The following is a 23,281-nucleotide window of genomic DNA, read 5'->3' on the forward strand; positions in this document are numbered from 1 at the left end:
CACAAAGGATAAGCTGGTAACAGTTGATCGGTCGCGTGCTTGTGGCCAACAACTCAAGAACATAAGTTCCAAGTATAATGAGCTAAAAGAAGCTGGAAAAAGACATGCAAGTTGGAAGAAGACATGTTGGTTCGAGTTGATAATGAGATGGACATATAAAAGGCATTATTGAATAACCTTTATTACTGAGTCTTGTATTTTGGTTTTGCATATCTTGGTTTTGCAGTTGCTTTCTTGTGTGCTATCTTCTCAACACGGGTAGTCTATCCGTTATCTAGCATTGCTACAATCCATTTTCAACGGGTAATCGGCCGCCTTAAGCCCCAGTTATTGCCGGATCAGCGATTCATTCCAGAAACCAGCGAATGAAGATTAAGCAATCGGACTTTAGATGCCGGCAGAGTTGAAAAAAAGGATCCTCTTTCGTATAATTCGTATTTAGTCCCTGCACCCCTCCTACCAATTCCGGCAATCAGTCCTGGCCATCGGAACTTTTGCTACCCCACATAATACCTCGTGCCTTGATACAGAGTGTAGTTGTGTAAGTCGTTTAAAGTCACATTGATTCCCAAGAAATGGATATTTTCTTCAGAGATGCTTTGGGAGTTTGTTTGGTTCCATCTTCTCTCACGTCTTTTGTGAAAGGTTGATTGGCCGGGGACCAATCCTTGCAGCCATGGCCAGCGAACAGGATCAGATTACGCCTGATGGGAGGCAGGACGAAGCAATTCGAGAAAAGAAGGAGATTAATACAAGCGACGAAAAGAAGGCTGGCTTGAACTCTGACATTGAGAGGACCATCAGCATCATCGACGATGAAAATGATGGCGATTACGACGTCAGAAAAGAGAATCGCTTTGGCGAGGTTACTGTCATCGACAATGCAAAAGACCTGATTACGCACGTTCTGCATGTCGACGACAATCCCAATGATACCCCGTGGACATTTCGTGCGATTGTTATTGGTTAGTTTTGTCATCAAGTTCTCATCAGACTTTTCAACTTGTGACTTATTGTTAACAACACTGCGTGCTTTCAGGCCTCATCCTGTGCATCTTCTCATCTGTGCTGCAGGAGATCTTCTACTTCAAACCTCAAGTCATTTATGTGTCTGTGGTCTTCCTCACTGTTATTGCATACATCCTCGCGCTGCCGTTTCAACTCATCCCACGACCCGAGGGCAATGGCATCATATCCCGGATATGCCGTTTCCTCAACCCGGCCGAGTTCAACTCCAAAGAGCACGCTTTCATGGTAATCATGGGATCAGCGGGCTCAACCTCTGCGGTAGCGACGCAGATTCTTGCAGCCCAGCGACTTTACTACGGATCGAACCCAAATCAAGGTGCCGCCATCTTCCTTGTCATCGCCTCGCAGTTTCTGGCGTATGGCATAGCGGGACTCCTTCGAACGGTGCTTGTGCAGCCCGCCAAGATGCTTTGGCCAATTAATATCCCCGTCAACACGCTGCTAGAGACTTTACATCGTGATAAAGCCGAGACAAAGCAACGCCTCAAGTATTTCACTTACGTCTTTAGTGGCGCCTTCTTCTGGGAGATTATCCCGTTGTGGATTGCGCCCATTTTTCAGGGCATTTCGATCCCATGCTTGGCTCATCAGGATAGCTTGGTGTTTACCAACCTATTTGGAGGAGCGCAGAATAATGAGGGTCTCGGTTTTCTCGGCCTCTGCTTCGATTGGAATTACATTGCCGGACTGAACTCGCCTCTCTGGTTCCCTCTATATACGCTAGTCAACAGTTTTGTCGGATACTTGATATGTATTGTGCTATTCATGGGAATTTACTACGGAAACATTTGGCAGTCTGCGGATTTCCCTTTTCTATCCCAGTTGCTATACGACAGCTCATCCAATGCAACCAATTTTGTCGAATACAACCTCACGGCTGTTCTAAATAGCGATAACACCATTAACAACACTCTTGTTGCTAATCAAGGATTCCCTCACCTCTCTGGAACATACGTGGTCTATCTCCTCACTACAAACCTCGGCATTACGGCTGCAATTGTTCATATGCTCTTGTGGAATTACGACGATATTAAGAACGGCTGGGCATTCTTGCACCCACGTAACTTCAAGAAGCTTGCTAAGCCATCAACATGGGCCTTCTGGAAGAAGAGCGAAGACAATGATGAAGAGGTTCGACGGCAACTTGTCCTAGCTGACGAAGAGATGGACCCTCATTACAAGTTGATGATGCAAAATGGATATGCCGAAGTGCCAAATTGGTGGTACGGTATTGTTCTCCTCTTGTCCTTCGTGATCGGTATTGCTACATTGTACGCAATCAAGTCCACCTTGCCTTGGTGGGGATTCATCGTGTCGAACATTTTTGCCGCGCTCTTCATCCTCTTCTTTGGCGCTCAGATGGGATTGACTGGATTCCAATTCAACCAACAGCCTGTTATTCAGATGCTGGGCGGTTATCTGCTGCCGGGAAAGCCATTGGCCAACATGTACTTCACTGTGTTTGGTTTCAACGGTATTCAGCAAGGCCAGTGGCTGCTTCGTGATCTGAAGTTAGCCCAACTGGCACATTTACCGCCCAAGGCGACCTTCTTTGCTCAGATGCTTGGCACTGTAATTGGTGCCATCATGGACTACGTGATGATGGTGAGCATTGTAGACAACCAGACGGAGACGTTGTTGTCGATTGATGGAACCAACATCTGGTCAGGCCAAAATGTCCAAGGGTACAACACTCTCGCCGTGGCCTGGTCCCTGGCTAAAGACATGTTCTCAGTTGGTAACCGCTACCAATGGGTTACGTTGGCATATCTGCTCGGCTTCGCAGCTCCCATACCGTTCTGGCTGGCATGGAAGCTGACGAAGCGTGAGATCTTCCGCGATGTCAATACCAGTATTATTATCTGGTACGCTGGTGTGCTTTGCGTCGGTGTCAACTCATCACTGCTCATGTTCTTCGGCTTCGGAATCTTTGCTCAGTTCTACCTCCGTCGCTACCACCCTGCTCTTTTCATCAAGTACAACTACTTAATCTCTGCGGCAATGGACGGTGGCACGCAGGTCATGGTCTTTATCCTCAGTTTCGCTGTTCTGGGTGCCAGTGGAAAGTCGTACAACTTTCCGACCTATGCTCTCAACAATGGTGGTACGAACAACAACAAGAACATTGACTACTGCATGTTTAATGTTGCCAGCGGGGCTTAATCGTGTCACGAAGTATGAGTTTGTCAACAGGGTTGAGTTGTTAGGTAGATAGATCCGTCATACACTGTAGCAACGTCCATTAATAAAATGCTGTTAGTTGTACAATAGCCTTTCTGAGCTTTTGCTTAATGGTATGGCTAACTAAAGAAGCCATTATTAAGTTCAAAGTATTTCTATTGGTATCAAGTATGTATATATATTCGCCACAGCTTGATTGTGTGACTTTGACGACAAATAAGGGCAGATCTAAGTGAGCGAGCAATCGGGTACTAAGTAGTTGATCTATGTGATGACGAAGTGGTAGATTGAGCCAATGGATGAGTCTCTGAAGATATTTCCGATCCCTGTAGCTCATAGATATCCCCATTTTTGTAAGGTCGCCATGGACGGTACCGCCGACCTTCCTGGCCTGAGTCTTCAGCCAAATTCGCATAGCGTTCTGCAAATGACATTGTTCGCGGCCTTGATCGGGCGTCTTGTTGAGTTCTTGATATTAGACTTGTTGCTGATAATGAAGCCAATTGTGCTGTTGTATTGGTGGGTGGTGTTGGTGGAAGTGAAAGTAAATGCGGCCGACTCATAGAAGGGTCGGGGCTCTGCGGACTGAACGTCCCAATTGAGCTTATAGACAAGGTAGATGGCTGAGAGGTAAGAGAATATCTTGTCAATGGAGTGGAATTAACAGTCCCTCCGTTTGTCGAGGATGGTGAAAATGATGGTATGGAGGGCTTGTGCATTGAGTCGCTTGACTGTGCTCGAGAGTGTTGAGGCTGGACGTTGGGCAACAAGTCAGAGCTTAGATCTGGCTCATCACCAAATAACAGAGATAATCCGGAGTGATCTGCCTGATTCAAGACAACCCGGCTGTTGCGCTGGTTGCCATCTTCAAGTGTCTTTCCACTTAGTGGCCGTAGAGCCGATGCTTGTTCTGGCGTCAGTAGGCTGGACATTGGTTGCTGATGAGGAATTATGTTTGGAACAACAGGCTCCGGTAGATCACAGTATTCTTGATTCATCAGTAGGTTAGGCATGCTTGCCCTTGCACTGACGTTGAAAGCAGGCGGTGGCGGTGCTGGTGGTGATGCTGGAGGTAAATCTCGAGAACCTAGAACTCGTTAGAACACTATGCACACTATACTCGGCCAGGCTACCAAAGTACCTGATACATCACCTATAAAGTCTTCTAGAAGCTCCAGGTTATTGAACAATGTTTTGTCATCTGAGCCTAGAATCTCAATCTCCTTGGCTTCTTCGTGCTTGCTTTGTGTGGTGATGATAGTAAGACTTCTGAGGAAGCTAATTTCTGCGAGAATTGTTGCATTGTGCTGGCTCATGGTTGGTCCCATGGCCTGAAATTCTTGAGAATCCCGATGAGCCCAGGCTATCTGACTTGATAGCGATTTTTTGTCCGAATGTAGCTCTGGTCGATATTTCTCCACAATACGAGAAGCGTCGAGTAGTCCATTGTGTACTTTTTCGATGATTGAGTTGAGACGCTCAAGTATCTGCGGTTGTCTCTCAAGCAAACGGAGATTCTCATTGCGGAGCCTAATGAGCTCCTGTAAGTCTTGGTTACACGTGCGCACAAGCTCAAGACTGCGTCGCATGTCATTGGAAATGTTTTCGCCATCAATCGCCACACTGACAGCACGGTAGGTTGATCGAATGGAAGAGAAGACTTTGATCATCTTTCCCAACAAAGAGAAAAGTCGTCGAAAAATCTGCGTCCAAGAGAGAACTGCGGGGAACAGCCGAGCCAAAGACAAAGGATCCAACAGGAAATCCTGTGACACAATAAGGAACGGAGAATAAAGTTGCCCGTGCATTGGCCAGTCATGCAGCGAACGAGCTATTCCTTCTAGACATGATCGGCCAACTATTCTATCACCTTTCGGAGAAAAGGAACTTCAGAAAGATATTCACAGGGGTTTCTAGGCAGTTAAACCGTCGCTTCTGACCCGTCGCTATGGATGATCCTCAGACTATGAAACCCTTGATCTTGCTTCTATCTTCATTCTACGGGCAAAGCAAGTTTCAAGGAGCACATGCTTGTGCTCTTCTGGAAAGGGGCAAATCTCCGAGCTACACAAAATTTACCTCCAAATGACCCTTTGCATTCCGAATACGTTCCATATTTCCGCTCGCGCATATGCATGTTGGTTCGACGTTCTACAGTTGGCGAGGCTACCAATGAGGCCGCAGCTGCATCCCTGTAGATATGCGTCTATCCGAGTTAATTTGTGCATACGAGCAACTCGAGCCGCCCCCAATCGGCGATAAGACGGGTTCAAGGGGATCTTTGCAAACAGACGCGGCTGAGAAGCTGGGGTTGGTAATTTCCCTTGTGATTCGGCATTGCGGATGTGATTCCAGCGGCTCAGTTCCCCGACGGTTTGTTCATTAGCGACGGCGATCACGATGTTCCACGCTGACGGGTCATTTTAGATTCGCGATTCGCGTGTTGATGCTAAGATTATTAGGATATCTAAAAAAGAATAGTTCTATGGTACTAAGAGAGTCGGCAATCCCGAAGACTCTTGTATCTTCCCCGATCAGAGGGTTGCCTCAACCGGGGCTGCAACTCGTCGTGGGGGCCGAAGAGGATTTCCATCACGGTCGCTACACTTTTCTAAGCCAGGGCAAATTACTACGGCAGATGCATCAGCTGCTCTAATACCAGGCTCTTCAAAAATAAACTTCCAATCCACCGGGTGAGAGAACAGCACGTAGCCAAGCTTTGCGCATTCAATCGCAACCTCTTGGAGGTGGCTTGCCTGCTGACCATTCTGTCCTGGAATAACAAAGGCGTTCAAGAAATTGTTGAGAGAGTTGGTAACCAATTGAGCTTGAGGAGCAATCGTAAAGGCGTCCACTTGCAAAGAGGTTCGTTGGCTGCGATTTTGATGGAGGAGGAAAGCGGACAGGCGACGCCATGTCTGAAGAGCTTGGGAGAATGCTATACACTTCATTAGTATTGTCCTGGCGTTAAACTCTTGAAGATTACATACCCAGATTGTTGTTAACGCCATATTCAGGTCCGGGAATAGACTGCAGCAACCCAGCGGCTGGCACAGGAAGCATTGACAAATTGCTGCGAGTGTGAAAGTCGATACTTGCAAAAATGACGTTCGAAATAACGTGGCGCAGGCCGATTTGACGAGAATAGCTGTTGGTACATAAAGTAGCGATTGCCTCTGCAGTCAATCCCGAGCCACTTGATCCCAATCCCAGATTTTGGAGCGATTGCGACAATGTGCCGACACTGGCATCCACTGTTTGGAGGGTGTAGTAGTCTTCCACATGGTGGCGGATGAGCTCGCTCAAAGCTTGTAACTCGCTGACAATTTCTTGGTCAGGAGCTCCATCAAGGAGAAATTGGCCCAGCTGAATACCAGCAACAGATCCAATTCCGTCAATATTCTCAATCGATGGAGGCTCTTTAGACTCCACAAGAATGGGTGCGTGACTTATGTCGGTGACGCCTTTGCCTTTTCGACGGCGGAACAGTAGAAGGGCGGCGAGAAGGCCAATGATGAGGCCAGCGGCAGCACATCCGACTGCAATTCCAGCGGTGGCGCCTGTAGAGAGAGATGCATGCTGATGAAGAGGCAAAGCCGTTTGGGAAGATGCAGGGAGAGAGCTGGTAACGCTGGAATCTGGGTTAGGGACAGCAGTAGAAGTTTCCTTCACACTGGTAGAAGAGTCAGAAGGAAGGCCAGTTGTGCCATCTGGTTTGGTTGGGGTAGGAGTTGTAGATGTCGTAGCAGTCGATTGAGTCGTAGTTGTAGTAGTAAAAGATGGTGATGTGGTAGTCGTCGTGGTGCTGGTGGTTGTTGTTGTTGTCTGCTTCGAAGTGGTTGTTGTGGGGCAAGGTACCAGGTGTATCCAGGTCTCAACTCCATTCAGAGTCGTCTTGCAGTTTAACGGAAGCGGAGTAGACGCCATTGCGGAATGCTAATGTGAAGAGAGAGTTTCGGGTTGTATTACAAGGAGCTGTCTAGGCGAAGAAGAGCTATATGAAAGGCTGAGAGATGGATAACGACACCCAGAACCACTAGCCACGTGATGATTCTTCGTGCATCACGTATTTGAATGACATGCATTAAACCAGAACAGCTTCATTATCAGAGAGAACCCCTATCCAACGGTTTTAACGCCCTGAGCCGCCGCGGATATCATCAACAAACACAACGAGAGCGATCCACAAGCTAGTCGCGGATCAACGGCCGACTAAGATTTGCGGATTGCGGAGGCGGTTTGCTCACATCATTGGCGCTAAAGTGCCACGTTTCTCCAAGCTTGCAGGGTTCTTTGCTAGGATTGAAATCCTTTCCACCGCACTGGGAGAGATCAGCTGAGGTTTGCAGTTTGCTTGGAGGCCAATGCATCGCCGAACAAGGATGACTGAAACAGAGCACAACCAACAGCGTAGCATTGCAGCTGCACTGGTCGCTCCTCGTAATTTTGCTCTTAAAGGATGAATTGCAATTATCGAGCTATTGGCGGGCACTCCGACGGGAGTACTTGTTACATGTACTTCAGTTTGGAGATTATAGCTTGAGGAGCTGGCGATGAGTGCTCAGAAGAGAGTTGCATCGAACCACAGTCTTGGGAATGATGTCAAGATGGCCGAGAAACCAGACATTATTGTGTCAATTGACTTGGGCACCACATATACAGGTAAAAAGCAGCTACTATAACTATGTGAGAGACGTGTGACACTGACAATGGCATTGAGGTGTTGCATGGATGACCCCAAAGACACCAATCCAGGTCGTCAATGATTGGCCTGGCAGTGGTGATCGAGGAGAGCGCAAAGTCCCAACAACTCTGATATACAATGGAGATGGCACGTTATCATCTTGGGGCTACCTTTGTGATGATGACGATGAAACTTTGCCAGGCAAGACCCGGCGAGACTTTTTTAAAATCTTCATCGATGAAGAAACACTCGTCGCAGCTCAGCAACGCGGGTTCTCCAATGTTCCAAAGAGTCCAAGACAAGCCCAGATGTTTGCAACAGAATATCTCCATCAGGTATATCTCCACGTGAAAGAGACTATCGAGACGCAGACTGGCAAACGACACTTTGGTGGCTGGGCAGACATGGCTGTGACGTTTCTCTTCAGCGTGCCCACAACATGGACGCGAATGGAGATCATCAACATCTTCAAAGGCATCATACGAGATGCAGGCTTTGGCGTAGAAGGGCCGAGACACATGGCCCAGGTCGATCTCACAGAGGCTGAAGCTGCTGCTGTTGCAACGCTCAAGACAAGTCCGGTGGCATTTAACCGCGGTAGCTTGTTTTTGACGGTTGACGCAGGAGGAGGAACAACAGATTTGGCGCTGATGCGAGTGACATCAAGTGATCCCAATTTCCCCCAGATGGCACAGATATCTGCCGTCAAGGGAGTCGGAATTGGGTCGACGCTGATTGACAGAGCATTTGTTCGACTGATCATGGAAAGATTGGCTCGGCATCCTGATATGCGGCCTCAGCTTCCAAAAGATTTCGCTGTTCGGTTGTCAAAAAGTCATCATTTCAAGATACTGAAGCACAAGTTTGGTGAGAGAGTTTATATGCAACCCGTGTTCAAGCTTCAATTGGAAGGCGTATCGCATGAGTTTAGTCATGCTGGACTGGGCGTGGAAAATGGCAGGATGTTATTCACAATGTTGGTACCTCGGGAAGTACTTTCAGTGGTGCTTGTAATTGGACTGACAAAGCGTAGGGCCGAGATTCAGTCTCTGTTTGACGTTCAGATTGATGGGATCATGAAGCGAATAACCGAGCAGCTAAACTGGTTGAGCGAACATGGACACATAGAGCAAGTGGTAAGTGTTTCAAGCCCCCATAAGGACTATGTGAGCTTTCAAATGCCAACTACTTGTCAGGACTACATGATTTTGTCTGGTGGACTTGGCAGTTCCGCATACGTGCGCGATAAAATCCAACAGCAGCTCATTACTTACCCGCACATGAACGCCATGAGAGTCGCAGTGGTGCCATGTCACGACCCGCAGCTTGTCGTCGTGAGAGGCCTTCTTCTCGATCACCAACAGAGGATGGATACCGGAAACGTTCCCGTTTTAGCGGCGCGAATTGCTCGCTCCAGCTATGGCATTATCGTGAGGGAGATGTACTCACCTGCGTCACACTTTGATGAAGATGTCGTACAAGACCAGTGGAATCCCAAAAAGAAATGGGCTGTAAATCAGATTCAGTGGATCATTAAAAAGGTAAGCAAACATCATGAACTCCTCCTCGTGTGCCTAGCTTTACTGAACCTTTTGTTAAAGGGAGACGTTATCGACCCAAATATTCCTCTAGTAAAATCGTTCGAGTACCGCCTTGGACCGGATGACACGACAAGACGTTGGAACGCCGATATAGTAGTTTCACAAAACGAACCATCATTTCTACCAAAGAGTTTAAAACACGGTGCGTTTTTTTTTATTCCAACCCATCTCAAAGAAACAGCTGCTGACAGAGTTATTGGACAACAGCCGGAGTGACCAAACTGTGCATAGTAAAAAGCAACTTAGAGGGCATTGAACAGCACCAGCTCCTGCTCAAACAGAAGAGAGGCATATGGTTTCGCAAAGGTTACAAATTTTACATCTGCAGGTTTGATCTCCGTGTCATTGTTGCGCCCGCGGATTTGAGATTTGAGCTCTGGTTTGACGGTCAAAAGTTCTCTGGCAACCATGAGCCTGTGACACCGCAATGGGCCGAGGCTGGCCTCAAGATTAACCAAGAGTGAAGGCTCAAGAACATGTAATTTTAATTAGACGCTGCCCAATATACCTTTACACCATTTAGACAGCCAACCTACTGCGATTTTTCAGCTAGTCTTGCCAATTACTTGCATTCCAGCGAGCACCCAATCATTTCTACTATTGTCTCTGACATGTGAATAAGCCTCCTTGTATCGTGTACCTTTAACTCATACTTCTGTTCATAGGCCTTGTGACAAAGTTTGCTTTTTTTGGATTGCTATCTTCCTGATGACTATATCCAAACATCTTCCCCCACGCTAGCGACTCCAGTTTCGTAGCCTGTATGAGGTCCAACAGCAACTTGGTCTGATTAACGCGTGGCGCCAATCTGACGTGTCACCCGGCAGTCGCTTGTCAAAGTTCATCGCGCTACCCAATAAACAGCATTTTAGAGGCACTAAAAGAAACTTGCATCCAACCTGGACGTCCCAGTGTGTTCAGCCAGCCGTTGGCGGCAGCCACTTTCTCCTAAATATTACCTTGGTTCATACCCGATTGATACGCAAGGCATCGAACTCAAGGTTATAATTAAAGTAAATACTCAAAATGCATAGCGCCTTCATTCCTGTCAAACAGATGCTTCGTGGTCGATCCTCCTGATAGTCATTTCAGCTCTTGCCATTTACGTAATTACCCAGTTCATCTATTCTACCTATCGAGTGTCGACATAATGGATCTTGTTTTGGGGTGAAGCTGAAGAAGCCATGTTCAATACAACAGATGACAGTTTTGTTGAAGCTAATTACTTGAACGAGGAATTGGTACTAAGTTAGTGCCTTACCCTGTATCTCATCAAAAAGTTCAAGCTTGAGCCCTAGGCCTACAGCTAAAGTCGAAATTCCTGGAGATGTTCAAAGGCTTGAAGATACTCATGAAGAGCACGAGGATAGAAGGAAGAGTAAATGGATTGGTACTGTGGCAATAAACGGGAGATCGTAGTTGAGCGGTAGAATTGGTTAAGTCCCCTTTATCGACGTCTCGTTCATATCGGCGCAATATTAGCCCTATAAGGCAGTGTGAGTAGTTTAACAGGCAGCTGTAGCCGCTGATATAGGCCTTATACACAATTTGTGTATTCAGCCCGCCCGTTCCTTGAAAGGCTACCTGTGAAGCATTCTGGCATATCACAATAAAGGTGAGATATCCACGGCGCCTTCATTCCAATCAAGGCGATAAAAAGCCATGGTCGACTTCGAGGGACCATTTCAGCTCTTGGCATTGACGTACCTGAAGAGTTTATGTATGCCACTCGTTCACCTTGAAGCTCATGAACCTGTGTCGTGATGCGGCTGAAGAAGCCACCTTTGATAGAGGATGGCTCGCATCTTTGCAAATAGTTTCGGTACGAAACGTGTGGTATGTCTATATTGGTCGAACTGTTTGAGCCTGGGCAATGGTAGAAGTCAGTGCCAACCTTCAAGTATAAAAAGAGGCAAAACTTCCCATTCATTCTAAACATGCTCCAAGAACAAATTATCCCAACTGCTGTGAATAAATGCTTCAACGAGCACTCAGACTCAAACTCCATACTTCAGTCATAGCCGCTCACTCCAGATCCTTCACCATGTCCTGTCCCTGCTTCATCGTTCCACCCCACCTCCTCCGCGCAATCTCAGAGTCATCTCAAAACCCCGAGGAAGTCCGCAAGGCAGCTGCACAGTCCCTCGTAGCTCACACAGAGGTAAGAACCGCCAGGCAAGAGCACATAGCAAACCTCACACAGCTTCGTGGGGCAAAGGAAGGAGGAGGCGCTGTCCAAACTTCGCCATTCATCCCCGAGCATCTCCTGAAACAGCTGGCAACTTCGGATTCAGTTGACGAGGAGACTCGCTCCCGTGCTAAGAAGGATCTGGGCCATCTCCAGGAGATCTTGAGTAAAATCCCTGCCGTCCAGGAAGGTACAATAGCTCCCCATGTAGTATGACTCGCATGATGAGATCCACGCTAAATAACTCTAGCCCTAGCTGCTCGCGAGAGAGCTCGCAGGGAATCTGCAGCAGCCATCTCCCGTGCCGTGTACGACGCAGGACATTCACAGAGCACTTGGAGGCTTCCCGGCAAGGCAGAACGTGCCGAAGGAGAACCTGCAGTTGAAGATGAGGATGTCAACGAGGCCTATGACAACGTGGGTCATGTTCTCAAATTCTACAAGGAGTTTTTCAACTGGAATTCAATCGACAATAAGAATATGAAAGTCGTCAGTACCGTCCATTTTGGTGATCACTTCGAAAATGCTTGTGAGTACCTTTTTCTCTCTCTTAATGCTCAATGCAATCTCTGTAGCTAAATGGCATGTCTAGTCTGGTTTCCATACAAGCAGCAGATGGTATTTGGCGACGGTAACACGTTTTTACGCAACTTTACTGGCTGTATTGATGTTATTGGGCACGAATTGACTCATGCCGTCACGGACTACACAAGCCCTCTCAACTATAACGGCCAATCCGGTGCCCTTAATGAGCACGTCTCAGATGTCTTTGGAATCATGGTGAAGCAAAGAGTTGAGAACGAGACGGCAGAGACGGCAGATTGGCTCATTGGCGAATATTGTCTCTTGCCTGGTGTGAAAGGAGTCGCTCTGCGAAGCATGAAGAATCCGGGAACGGCATATGATGACCCACGATTCGTAAGTCCGATAACGGCCATGCAGTACTTGGCTTTTAAACTGCACAACTAACACAAGTAAAGAACAAAGATCTCCAGGTGGATAACTTTTCCAAATTCGAGGTCATAACGAACGACAATGGCGGCGTCCACATCTACTCTGGCATACCCAACAAGGCATTCTTCCTGGTTGCGACGGCATTCAAGGGCTTTTCGTGGGAGAAGGCGGGCAAAATCTGGTGGCAGACCATGATTTGTGGCAAGGTACCGGTTAACTGCACGTTCCGACAGTTTGCCGATGTAACTGTTGAGTGTGCAGAGGAGTTGTTTGGCGAAGAAGCTGCGAGGACGGTGCGCGATGCTTGGACACAAGTCGGCGTTACTCGAGGCATCTAAGATGTAAAAACACTAAAATTGAATCAGCCGGGTCAATGGGGCTTCGTGATTGTGCGTCCATCCACAGTCAAATATCGGAGTTTAAAAGTGTATCGTAAACTCTCAATTTTACGTAGAACAAATTGACATGTGAGAGTGTGGCCAGCGCAGCGTCCTAAACAACAGGAGTAAGCGAGCGACTGCTTGATATAGCGTACAATGCGCTCGTGATGCTCACACAAGCAAAGGGTTGCCTTCACCGCATGATGACCTTATAACTGTACAGGGCTGCATCCCCTTGACAAGTTACGGGAACTTGTCTTGTCTCATGGGATTCCGTGACCGCGCATGTTTTCTCCACGTTTACTTCGGCAACCACCGCCGAGAGCCGACAGGAACAACGGGTTTCAGGCCGAACTCCGGGACTGGCTGTCAGACTTAGGTCCTGATCTTCTCGCGATGGGCTTCGAAAAAGAGCTGCGAGGTTGAATATGCATTTCCAGTGAGCAAGCCATATTGACTGAATGAAGCAGTAGCAGCAGCTGATCTGTAGCATGCCATTAGTCCTCTACGTATTGCTATTAGGACACATTTCCATGTCAATGGCCGTGCATGGGTTTCTCACGGCACTGGTAGTTAGACATCACCCACAATTAATCCTTGCTTGCTCCCTACTACCGGCATGAAATGCCTGCATCAATGCCTGACGTAAAAGTGATGCACAAACGCGGAGCAAGAAGGCAAATTGTTCGCTCTGTATCATATGTATCATATGTCAACAAATGCCAAAAATGCAATCATAATTCAAACGGCTCACTTAGCTGACGTTTGAGACAAACAAAGAGTTAGTGGCCGTAGTCTGTCCAATTACCTCAGCTCATAGTTCTTGACTTTAATGTTAAGGCTGACGAGCTTGCAGTGCAAAGTTAAAGTCTCCAATTATTGAGTCGTTGGATCGTGAGGTCCCATTTAAATCTGACATGAAATGACGATGATTTCCACTTACCGAAAGTCCAGACTCTCTGCTTTTAATGTTTAGTCTGAGTACGAATGACCGCAACGGTCATCCCTTTCCACAAGATGCTCCACGTTGGTTTGCTGACAACTGTCAGAACAGTTAAAGGCACGTCAACGGACTCCATTTTCTGTTCTTTGAGTCTTCCCTCAATTTGTTATTCGAGGTCAGCATTCCCATTCACACCTACATTGGCCACTCACAGTTTCAGCAATGGAGTCATCTGGCGCAGACAAGGGCTTCTTCCAGCGACCTCCCTCCTTGGTGAATCAATTCTACGAGGATGCCACTTATCAACGCTGTTTTAAACGTGAGAAACGAGAATCTCTTATTCCCTGAAAAGGAATGATTACTCACAAACACTCTTGAATAGTATTTCTGCCAGCCGAATTGAGGGAGCAAATTGAACCAGAAGTGGCAAAGCTTGGTCAAGAGGTGTTGGCTGACAGAATATTCGCCTGGATCACAGATGCGGAGCGAAACAAGCCGTATCTCAAAGGATCTGGCCGGAATGCATTTGGGCAATGGCAAGGAAAACTCATCATGGCAGAAGGGTGGCGCCAGCTGCAGGAATTTGGCTTCGCGAAAGGGCAAGTTGATCTTTCTTACGAGTATTGAGTCTCATCGTTAACATTCGCCTTCGGGCTGAGGGGTTGCAGTTTTGTCGCCGATGCCTATGACACCCCGTACGGGCCTTTCGCACGAAATAGACAGTTCCTCCGCTTGTTTCTGTGGGAAGGGTCATCTGCAAACGTTACGTGCCCCACCGCGATGCAAGATGGCGCAGCTAGGATGCTACAGGTGCATCTAACCACTCCCAGCCTGGCAGCCAAACTATCAGAGACAGAAAAGAGAGTATTTGAGAATGCGTTCCAACACTTGACGACCCGAGACCCCAAGTTTTCATGGACCAGCGGGCAATGGATGACCGAAAGGCCTGGTGGAAGCGACGTATCATTGACTGAGACGACAGCTGTTTATCAGCCAAATGAGACCAAGGCGATGGCATCCAAAGAAGAGGGCATCCCGCTAGGCCCATGGAGCATCAACGGATTCAAGTGGTTTTCGTCCGCCACTGATTCCGACATGACGATTCTGCTTGCAAGAACTCCAGCTGGCAAAGTGTCTACCTTTCTTGCGCCACTTCGGAAGCATGATCCTGCTGCTTTGAGTGAATCTGGAAATCCCGATCCAAATGGACAGTGCCTTAACGGCGTGCGCATTCAGCGTCTTAAGAATAAGCTCGGGACCCAATCTCTCCCCACAGCAGAGCTCGTCCTGGAAGACATGCGTGGGTGGATTATCGGGGAAGAAAACCGCGGCATTCAGGAAATCTCCGTCCTGCTGCACTTGACGCGAATACACTCCACCAGCCAAGCAGTCGGATACTTGGGCCGTGGCCTAGCAGTCGCGCGAGCATTTGCGAGAGTCAGGGACGTCGGGGCCGGCAGAGGCGCTAGAATGAGACTGACTGACAGCTCACTGCATATGAAGACATTGGCACGGATGACTGCCGAGTACAGACGGATAATGCTTCTGCACATGTTTACCGTGTATATCCTTGGGCTGTCTGAACATCCGACGGAAATGGGGGCGGATATAACACCAGCGCTCAAGGCACTGACCCCTCCACCAAAGGACCTCTTGCCGCTTCTGAGGGTCCTCTCTACACTGACAAAGGCATATGTCTGCAACTCAGCCCTGAGATTGCTGTATTCCTGTATGGAATCGATCGGTGGCGTGGGCTATCTGCTGAACGAGGAACAAGAATATCTCAACATTGCGCGTCTCTATAGAGACGCTGCTGTGCTACCCATCTGGGAGGGTACTACCGATTTGCTGAGCACTGACTTTATTAGGGCACTCAAGCGTCCTGAATCTGGAGTGCAGTCACTTGATGCCTTGGACCGCTTCATTAAACAGGCATTTTCTTTGGGTGGAGATGCCTCTAATCACCAAAGAGTGGTGAAAAGGTGGGAGAGTGAGAGAAACCGCATTACCAGGGAATCTCAAAGCGATCTTGTCGGCAAGGGCAGAGACATCATGTGGTCTGTTACGGAAGTTTTGATGGCAGCTTTGCTGCATGTCGACGCCAACAACGACGGGGATGTCACTGAGCGAGAAATTCTGCAACGGTATTTGGAGGACAGATTCTCGGTAAAAGAAAGAGTTGGTGTATCCACAAGGGAAGAGCTGGAAAAGGACTTTACCATTGTGTATGGCGAAGAAAGATCAAAGACTGGCTCCAATCTGTAAGCGACCAGATGTAGTGCATCAAATGGAAAATGCCGCCGAGACCATGATTAGGTGAACATTGAACACAGTCGACAAGGTAGCGTCAGGTATTGGACATAGGATATCCGAGTTATCACCGTCATTATGAATTCAGGCAGTACTCCTCTGCATTTCCAAGCCAGATTTGTAATTGAGGTTAGGGGAATCTGCGATTGATGTCATTCGCTGAGGCTCCGAGATTTCTGCTCCAAGACATGGCCCGAGGAGAGCCTCCATCTAGCGGGATGCCGCTAGAACCATTCTAGTCAACAGTACCCCAGCTTGTGGCTTCTCGCTAACGGATGCTAAGCATTAGCTTCATGAGGCGGTTTAGCGTCTCGAGCTGCCGATGTCACGGCCGAGTGCCGACGTGATGGACGATGGAGAGATATAAAGCAGAGCATCAGGCACTAAATCGACACGATGGTTAGACAAGCAAACAGCCACAAGTTGAACAGATAGTCCAAGACTCACATACAACCGCAATGGCTTCTCAGATGAAAATTGAACGCATAATCCACGAAGAGGGCTCCAGCGTAAACTTTGGGGCTCACATCTCCAATGTGGATTTGGAAAACGCATCAGGTAAGAAGGGACTCACAATGTGTTTTTTCAAGCCCATTCCTGGTGGAAGACTGTGTTAGAGCTAAATATTGGTGGGAATGGTGACTTACATCGTTCGCATCCAGACACCGACATGGCTATTCTTGCAGAGGCCTTCTACAAGTACCAGGTCCTGGTGCTGAAGAACCAAGAGAATTTGTCACCACGAGCCCAGTACGAGTTCACGGAACGCCTCAACTCGGCTGCATCAATGGGCCACGGCAATAAGCACAACCCCAAGAGATTCCTCTTGAGCCCAGACCTCAACACTGTTCCCCACCAGCCACAGGTACAAATCATCGGCAACGGCTTCGTGCCCGAGCATCAAGGTGCCAAAAATCTCAAGCTGCGATATCCACACCACCTCTCGTCACACTCCACCACAATCGCTGACGAGGACGATGTGGAATTCACCCGCTTCTACCGCTGGCACATTGATGCTGCTCTGTACGATGATGCGCCTCCCGTTGCCACGACGATTCTGGCCGTGACGCTGCCCAAGAGACGCATGCAGACGGTGCGCTACGACGATGGCACAGGAGATGAACTACCAGTTCCGCTCGGTACAATTGCGTTTGCGAGTGGAGAGACGACCTACGATTTGCTCTCGGAAGAGGACAAGGCATTTGCTCGATCAACGAGGGTCGAGTATGCCGCTCATCCGTACATCTGGATGGGTCGAGCCAAGTCGCATCCCACCGGTCTGGGACTCATCTCAGAGGGCAAAGAACTGGATGACGATCAACTGCCGCCTGTTGATCCAGCCTCGATCCAGATTCTACCAATGTGCTGGCGGAACCCCGTCACGAACCGTCTTGCGCTTCAAGTCCACGCAGCTGTTGCACGGCGACTGCATCTTGCAAACGGCGAAGTGATTGACGACTTGGAGCGAGTTCGTGACATCTTGTATCGGCTGCAGAGACCTGGAATTGCACCACAGTTAGTGTACGCGCATGACTGGGAGGAAGGGGATTTTGTGATTTTCCACAATCGTGGGCTTCAGCATTCGATTGTCGGATCGCTGGCGGAAGATGAAGTCAGAGTAATGAGGCAATGTATTATCGCGGGGACTGAGATGCCTGAGGGGCCAGAGGAAGTTGTGTTGTAGCAATGTACCTACGCAGTTATGTAAGCCTCGCTTGTGATAGCGACATATCGATAAACAGATTAGACATGGCGACATTGAACTGATCATTCAGGTAATAGATTGTTACTTTGTCTGCCACCTATTAAGACAATCCACATCATGATTGATGGGCGCGTTGCCATCGATTGATTTGATAGCGTGGGATTCGGAGACAAAGGCGGGGCTACCTGAGAAAATCTACGATTGCATTGCCCTCATGTACGGCTGTCTGCATTAGGCCCACAAGGCTTTTCTCAAGGTAAACAACTACCTACCTATGTAAAACTATTTCATTGGGCCAGCCTCAATTTAATATATATATTCAGTGACTACGCCTTGTTAATATCGATATATCCACGTGATGGACGCATCGTTGGCTTGTGTTGACTGTTGTTGGTTTGGACACTTAACATCTCAGGCAGCAGGATCACAGCCACATCCTTATCTGTACTTAAGAAAGACCATAGCCTCTAATGGAATCTGCTCAGTTTCGTTCTCTCTCCTGCTTCATATTTTCCTACATTTCTTTTTTTTTTAAACAAAATGTCATCGACGGGTATTTGTTTAGACGTCGCCATCGATCATCGCATCCGACAGCTGCTTAAGCCAAGAGCTAATGGAAAGGTGAATTCTTTATACAGTGACCACGTGGAAAAGCTTCAAGAACTGTATCCATTCGTCCATAGGAAATGGCTTGATCCTTCTCATGAGTTGCTAGTCACCGAAGAGCTCGCGAAACCTCTTACCCAGGGTGGCATTGTCGTGGCTTTACTGCGTCCAGCCGATTATCATCCATTCTCAAAGGGAGTTGATGTCGTTGTTGAGAAGTCTCCCACCCTGCGAGCACTACGGGATGTATTTGCACTCGTCGGCCTAGACTTGGTTCAACACATCACCGTTCTAGACTCTCTACCTTTTCTGCGGAAAGCAGATCGATCTACACGGTTCGAAGACGACGAAAAATATACGAGAGCTCTCAATGAGCATCATGCAGCGTTCTTAGATGCAGTGGTTGCAAAGCGCCCAGATGTCGTACTTTGCATGTGGCAGACCCGAGACGAACCTCAATGCAATTGGCCTGGGCGTGCTCTTGGGAGCATAGGTGTTGGTGAGGTCTTTCCCAATGAAAAGGTAGTTCTATGTGATCGCCATGGCAATCGTATCGAAACAAAAAGAGTCAATGCCTTTCACCCGAGCCACTGTATGAACTATGTTTGCGAATATAGCCAGCCCAGACAGTTGCTTATGCTTGAGATTGCACGCGCCTGGCATTTGATGGATTCAAGCTGGCACGAAGAACCCTGGATGGCAGAGCTAAGGAATAGCTGGAAGAAAAAGAAGACTGGTTTGAATGACGGATTACCAGAGGGTAAGTCTCGCAGTCCCCGCAGATTGGATCCGGACAGGCCAATGCTGACGTGGAGTGTTGCTAGGTATGAAGACACCGTACGCCTGCCTATCTTTACATGGTTTATCCATTCACCTAGTACGATCACTGATTATGTTGGTAGATTGAATGAGTTATATGCCAAAGCTGTGGCGGAGATACAAAACCTACTCCCAGAGCTAAAATTAGCTGACAAAAGCTCTGAAAAGCTGCTGTACGATAAGCTAACCAAGGCCGATTGGACACAGCACATGAATGATGCATCTCTCTGTCTCAGGGCAGCTTCTAAAAAGCTCAAAGAACTATCTCGCAACAAGGACAACGTCGAGTTTCATCATACAATTGGCCCCCAGGGAGACATGGTCAGTCGGACCATGGGGCTTGTTATGGACCTCGCTATGAAGCTCGCGAGTCCGGGAGTAATGATGAAGCCAAGGATGTACCAAGGCAGTGGCTTCTTTTCCGAAAGCTTTTTGGAATATCTCCGCCATGAAAAGACTCAAAAAAGACAATGTTGGTTTCGAAGCTCTGCTCTCAAAAGAACTTTGGTCGATTTCCTACTGGAGCTTAACGACGCCTTCTCTGATGCAGATGCCGGAGGCCCAATTCGACTACAAATGTCCCTTGGAAAAGCTTCCGACGCATTTTTAACATTGGCGAACAAAATGGAGGGATTGCTGAGCACTTTGGCTGGGTATCCGGAACAAGAGCAGCCACTGGAAGACGAGGCCGAACAAGAGGTCAACCCAGACCCAGATGTGGCCAGCGCCGAATTGATCCAGCGACTTCGAGATTTGGGAATTTTGCACTAAACGAAGAGACCTACCCATATACTGTATACAACCTTTTTTTAAATGTCAATTTTTGTTCAACACATGGATTACGATGCGCATTTGTTGCGATTCCAATAGCCAACATTCTTATAACACATTAACCAAGCTCTTTAATATTCAATCTTGAAGCTAAACTCATCCTCCCAATGCATAGCCCAATAACGGTCCCAAATAGCCCTTGTGATAGGGCCAACCTTTCCGTCATTAACCAACTTTTTATCAAGAGTGGTAATTGGCATGATCCCCCCAGCAGTTGTACACATTAGTATTTCGTCAGCCTGGTAAGCTGCCTCGACAGGGACTTGTTCAACGCGGATCTCATAACCACATGATCGAGCAGCGTCAATAACACTCTTTCTTGTAATTCCCTGCAAAACTCCGCGATCAGGAGTATATAAAACGCCATCTTTAATAATAACAATGTTGAAACCAGAGCCTTCAGTAAGGTTGGCATCTCCATCTGTCAGAAATGGATAGGTAGCCCCGCGGTCGTTTGCCTCGAACAAGCCACGGACCAAGTCGCCCCATTGGAGGTTTTTAATAGTGGGATCGATAGAGCCGGGAGGGACTCGTCGGACGGTTCGCGCAACAATAGCATTACCGCCGTGATACTGAACTTCTGGGTCCATAACCCAGACATAAGGTTGAACAAACATGTAGAGGTTGTTGTTGAGAAGATCCTCGGGTCGAGCTCCTCGGACACCAGTTAGGCCACGAGTAACTATCAGTTCGACGAAAGCATCCTTGATTCCACTTTTAGCTACCATGTCAACCAAGATCCTTTTGATCTCCTGTCGAGCAATGGGGAACCGGAGGCGCATTTTCTTGCAGCTAGCCTCGAGACGGTCTAGGTGGTCATCAAGGCGAAAGAAGCGTCCATCCCAAACAGAAGGCACATCATAGGTTAAATCGCTATGCATGAAACCTTGATCGAGTAGAGGGATCCGTGCTTGATGTAAAGGAACAAGTTCCCCTTCGACCCAGGCAACGCCCCTAGCGAGCAGGTTGTCGCTCGCTTCTAAGATGGCTTGACGCTTTGCATAGCCAGCGAAAACTTCATCCATAGTAGCCATCTTGTTGTCGTGCTGATAATTTGTGTTGACGGTAGAATTTTTTGAGTGAGACTGACAATCTGGGATAAGTTATGATTGCGAACCCTGCTTATGTACGTCTTTCTAAACTGTTGCCCATCATCGCTAGTGCGTCAATACGCTCGAGTGGAGTTAGACATCTTAAAGCCTGATCGCGTAATTCCTATTTAGGCAATTCAAATTCCACGCCACCCTACAACTTTTTGTCGATATTGTGGTAGGGCATTTTCTTCGGATGCCCTTTTGAGAGTCAAGGCCCGGAACAGGTAATTAGAAGCCGAAAGACGGCGCAAATGGTATTCACTTTGTCATGGGCCCTGATTCCCTTTTTCGGCGATTTGCCAATTGCTATAGAAGGGAACTGGCCACTTCCCACCCATCGATCATGGCGAGTCTCTCTGGCAGATCATTGGATTCTCGTCTACACCATGACGAAGGAGTGACGTTGTATCAATAACTATAAAACTGGTTGATCAGTATGATCACTATCCATTTTTAACTTTCCTTAAGCTAGAAATCCTTTCCAAACAACTTAAACCTACTTTAACATTTAGAACATATTACCTACCATGCCATCTCTACCACCCGGGGTTGCAAAATCTCTCGATGCGACAAAGGTGGATTATCGGCTTCTGGGAGCTAGCGGTCTCCGTGTGTCAGTTCCTATTGTGGGATGTATGAGCATCGGCAATCCCGAATGGGCAAACTGGGTCATTGGGCCTGAAAAAGCCATCCCTCTATTGAAAGCTGCCTATGACCGAGGAGTAAATACTGTCCGTCCTCTACCATTACATCCAAACTTGACATCTGTTCTAATATGCAGTAGTGGGATACAGCAAACATTTACTCCAACGGAGATTCAGAAAGGATCATCGCCCAAGCCATCAAGAAACATCATCTTCCACGCCATAAACTGGTACTGATGACCAAGGCTTGGAGCTGTGTTGGAGAGGAGCAATTCCATGCATATCCAATCTTGGATAAGCTGAGGCAAACAAAGGACTACGTGAACCAGTTTGGTAGGCCCTTGAAAGGTTTCCTCGGTAAACAACTGGATTGACATCAAATAGATCTCTCAAGGTCGGCTCTATTCACCGCCGTGAATAATTCTCTTGAACGGTTAGAGACGGACTACATTGACGTCTTTTGGATTCATCGGTTTGACCCATACACTCCAATTGAGGAGACTATGCGTGCTTTACACGATCTAGTTACTGCTGGAAAGATTCGATATATCGGAGCTTCGTCGATGTGGACTTGGCAATTTGCCATGATGCAGTTTTGTGCAGAGAAGAATGGCTGGACAAAGTTTGTCGCAATGCAGGTAATTGGTGATTTCGAACTTTCCTCTATGACTTTTGTCATTAACATATTAATTAGAACCATTACAGTCTGCTCTATCGTGAAGAAGAGCGCGAAATGAACAAGTTCTGCGAGGCCACAGGCGTGGCTATCATCCCTGTAAGTTCATCCCTCTAATGGCACTCGTATCACCAAGACGATTTACTTACTCAATTGTTAGTGGGGGCCGCTTGCAGAAGGAAAGCTCGCTCGGCCAGTGAAAGCTCAAGGAACTACCTCTCGATCTGCCGGCACGGAGGAGACTTTACGACCCGAGTCGGTCGAAATCATCAACCGGGTGGAAGAATTGGCGAAGCGAAAGAACTGGACCATGAGTCAAGTGACACTTGCTTGGACTCAGAAGCGAGTTACGAGCCCTATAATTGGCTTCAGCAGCCTTGAGAGACTCGACGAGGCTCTATCGGCCCGCGGCAAAGAGCTGACTGCTGAGGAAGAGGCATATCTGGAGAAGCCATACACGCCACTCGAAGTAGAGGGTCATTTCTGATGCAAAAGTCGAACGGCGCAGAAATATTCTGTGATTTTGCCAGGGAAATTGGATCGTGAGAGACGCAAAATGGGCAGAAGAGAACTACTTTTGTCAAAGGAGTAACCTGCTGAACTCGAATTATGCCAGAACTTACGAGGTTGATTAGA

At 47.8% G+C, this 23,281-nt stretch overlaps 10 protein-coding genes across 10 annotated transcripts; 7 read left to right on the forward strand and 3 right to left on the reverse strand.

The window, feature by feature from the left end:
- Positions 1-676: 676 nt before the first annotated feature.
- On the forward strand, positions 677-3,192 carry T069G_02087 (OPT oligopeptide transporter protein domain-containing protein; the record flags this gene model as incomplete). The annotated part of the gene is made up of 3 exons (XM_056169297.1): positions 677-965; positions 1,040-2,089; positions 2,183-3,192. The coding sequence occupies 3 exons, from the start codon at positions 677-679 to the stop codon at positions 3,190-3,192; spliced, it is 2,349 nt and encodes a 782-aa protein (XP_056034613.1).
- A 417-nt stretch (positions 3,193-3,609) lies between these two features.
- T069G_02088 (uncharacterized protein) lies at positions 3,610-4,880 on the reverse strand (the record flags this gene model as incomplete). The annotated part of the gene is made up of 3 exons (XM_056169298.1): positions 3,610-3,795; positions 3,876-4,276; positions 4,352-4,880. The coding sequence occupies 3 exons, from the start codon at positions 4,878-4,880 to the stop codon at positions 3,610-3,612; spliced, it is 1,116 nt and encodes a 371-aa protein (XP_056034614.1).
- Positions 4,881-5,744: 864 nt separating this feature from the next.
- Positions 5,745-7,137, reverse strand: T069G_02089 (uncharacterized protein; the record flags this gene model as incomplete). The annotated part of the gene is made up of 3 exons (XM_056169299.1): positions 5,745-6,148; positions 6,201-6,789; positions 6,841-7,137. The coding sequence occupies 3 exons, from the start codon at positions 7,135-7,137 to the stop codon at positions 5,745-5,747; spliced, it is 1,290 nt and encodes a 429-aa protein (XP_056034615.1).
- Positions 7,138-7,817: 680 nt separating this feature from the next.
- Positions 7,818-9,959, forward strand: T069G_02090 (uncharacterized protein; the record flags this gene model as incomplete). Its single annotated transcript, XM_056169300.1, has 6 exons — positions 7,818-7,872; positions 7,931-8,870; positions 8,928-9,030; positions 9,091-9,435; positions 9,496-9,637; positions 9,703-9,959. The coding sequence occupies 6 exons, from the start codon at positions 7,818-7,820 to the stop codon at positions 9,957-9,959; spliced, it is 1,842 nt and encodes a 613-aa protein (XP_056034616.1).
- A 1,580-nt stretch (positions 9,960-11,539) lies between these two features.
- On the forward strand, positions 11,540-12,975 carry T069G_02091 (thermolysin metallopeptidase, alpha-helical domain-containing protein; the record flags this gene model as incomplete). Its single annotated transcript, XM_056169301.1, has 4 exons — positions 11,540-11,873; positions 11,934-12,212; positions 12,276-12,601; positions 12,664-12,975. 4 exons carry the CDS (start codon positions 11,540-11,542, stop codon positions 12,973-12,975), a joined length of 1,251 nt encoding a protein of 416 aa, XP_056034617.1.
- A 1,207-nt stretch (positions 12,976-14,182) lies between these two features.
- Positions 14,183-16,225, forward strand: T069G_02092 (acyl-CoA dehydrogenase, middle domain-containing protein; the record flags this gene model as incomplete). Its single annotated transcript, XM_056169302.1, has 4 exons — positions 14,183-14,279; positions 14,343-14,559; positions 14,629-15,586; positions 15,650-16,225. 4 exons carry the CDS (start codon positions 14,183-14,185, stop codon positions 16,223-16,225), a joined length of 1,848 nt encoding a protein of 615 aa, XP_056034618.1.
- A 503-nt stretch (positions 16,226-16,728) lies between these two features.
- On the forward strand, positions 16,729-17,954 carry T069G_02093 (taurine catabolism dioxygenase tauD, tfdA family domain-containing protein; the record flags this gene model as incomplete). The annotated part of the gene is made up of 2 exons (XM_056169303.1): positions 16,729-16,828; positions 16,933-17,954. The coding sequence occupies 2 exons, from the start codon at positions 16,729-16,731 to the stop codon at positions 17,952-17,954; spliced, it is 1,122 nt and encodes a 373-aa protein (XP_056034619.1).
- A 561-nt stretch (positions 17,955-18,515) lies between these two features.
- On the forward strand, positions 18,516-20,171 carry T069G_02094 (uncharacterized protein; the record flags this gene model as incomplete). The annotated part of the gene is made up of 1 exon (XM_056169304.1): positions 18,516-20,171. The coding sequence occupies one exon, from the start codon at positions 18,516-18,518 to the stop codon at positions 20,169-20,171; it is 1,656 nt and encodes a 551-aa protein (XP_056034620.1).
- Positions 20,172-20,302: 131 nt separating this feature from the next.
- On the reverse strand, positions 20,303-21,265 carry T069G_02095 (amino-transferase class IV domain-containing protein; the record flags this gene model as incomplete). The annotated part of the gene is made up of 1 exon (XM_056169305.1): positions 20,303-21,265. The coding sequence occupies one exon, from the start codon at positions 21,263-21,265 to the stop codon at positions 20,303-20,305; it is 963 nt and encodes a 320-aa protein (XP_056034621.1).
- A 587-nt stretch (positions 21,266-21,852) lies between these two features.
- T069G_02096 (aldo/keto reductase family domain-containing protein) lies at positions 21,853-23,132 on the forward strand (the record flags this gene model as incomplete). The annotated part of the gene is made up of 5 exons (XM_056169306.1): positions 21,853-22,056; positions 22,110-22,302; positions 22,354-22,607; positions 22,664-22,744; positions 22,806-23,132. The coding sequence occupies 5 exons, from the start codon at positions 21,853-21,855 to the stop codon at positions 23,130-23,132; spliced, it is 1,059 nt and encodes a 352-aa protein (XP_056034622.1).
- Positions 23,133-23,281: the final 149 nt, after the last annotated feature.

Source organism: Trichoderma breve, chromosome 1 (genome assembly GCF_028502605.1).
Source record: "Trichoderma breve strain T069 chromosome 1, whole genome shotgun sequence".
NCBI lineage: Eukaryota > Fungi > Ascomycota > Sordariomycetes > Hypocreales > Hypocreaceae > Trichoderma > Trichoderma breve.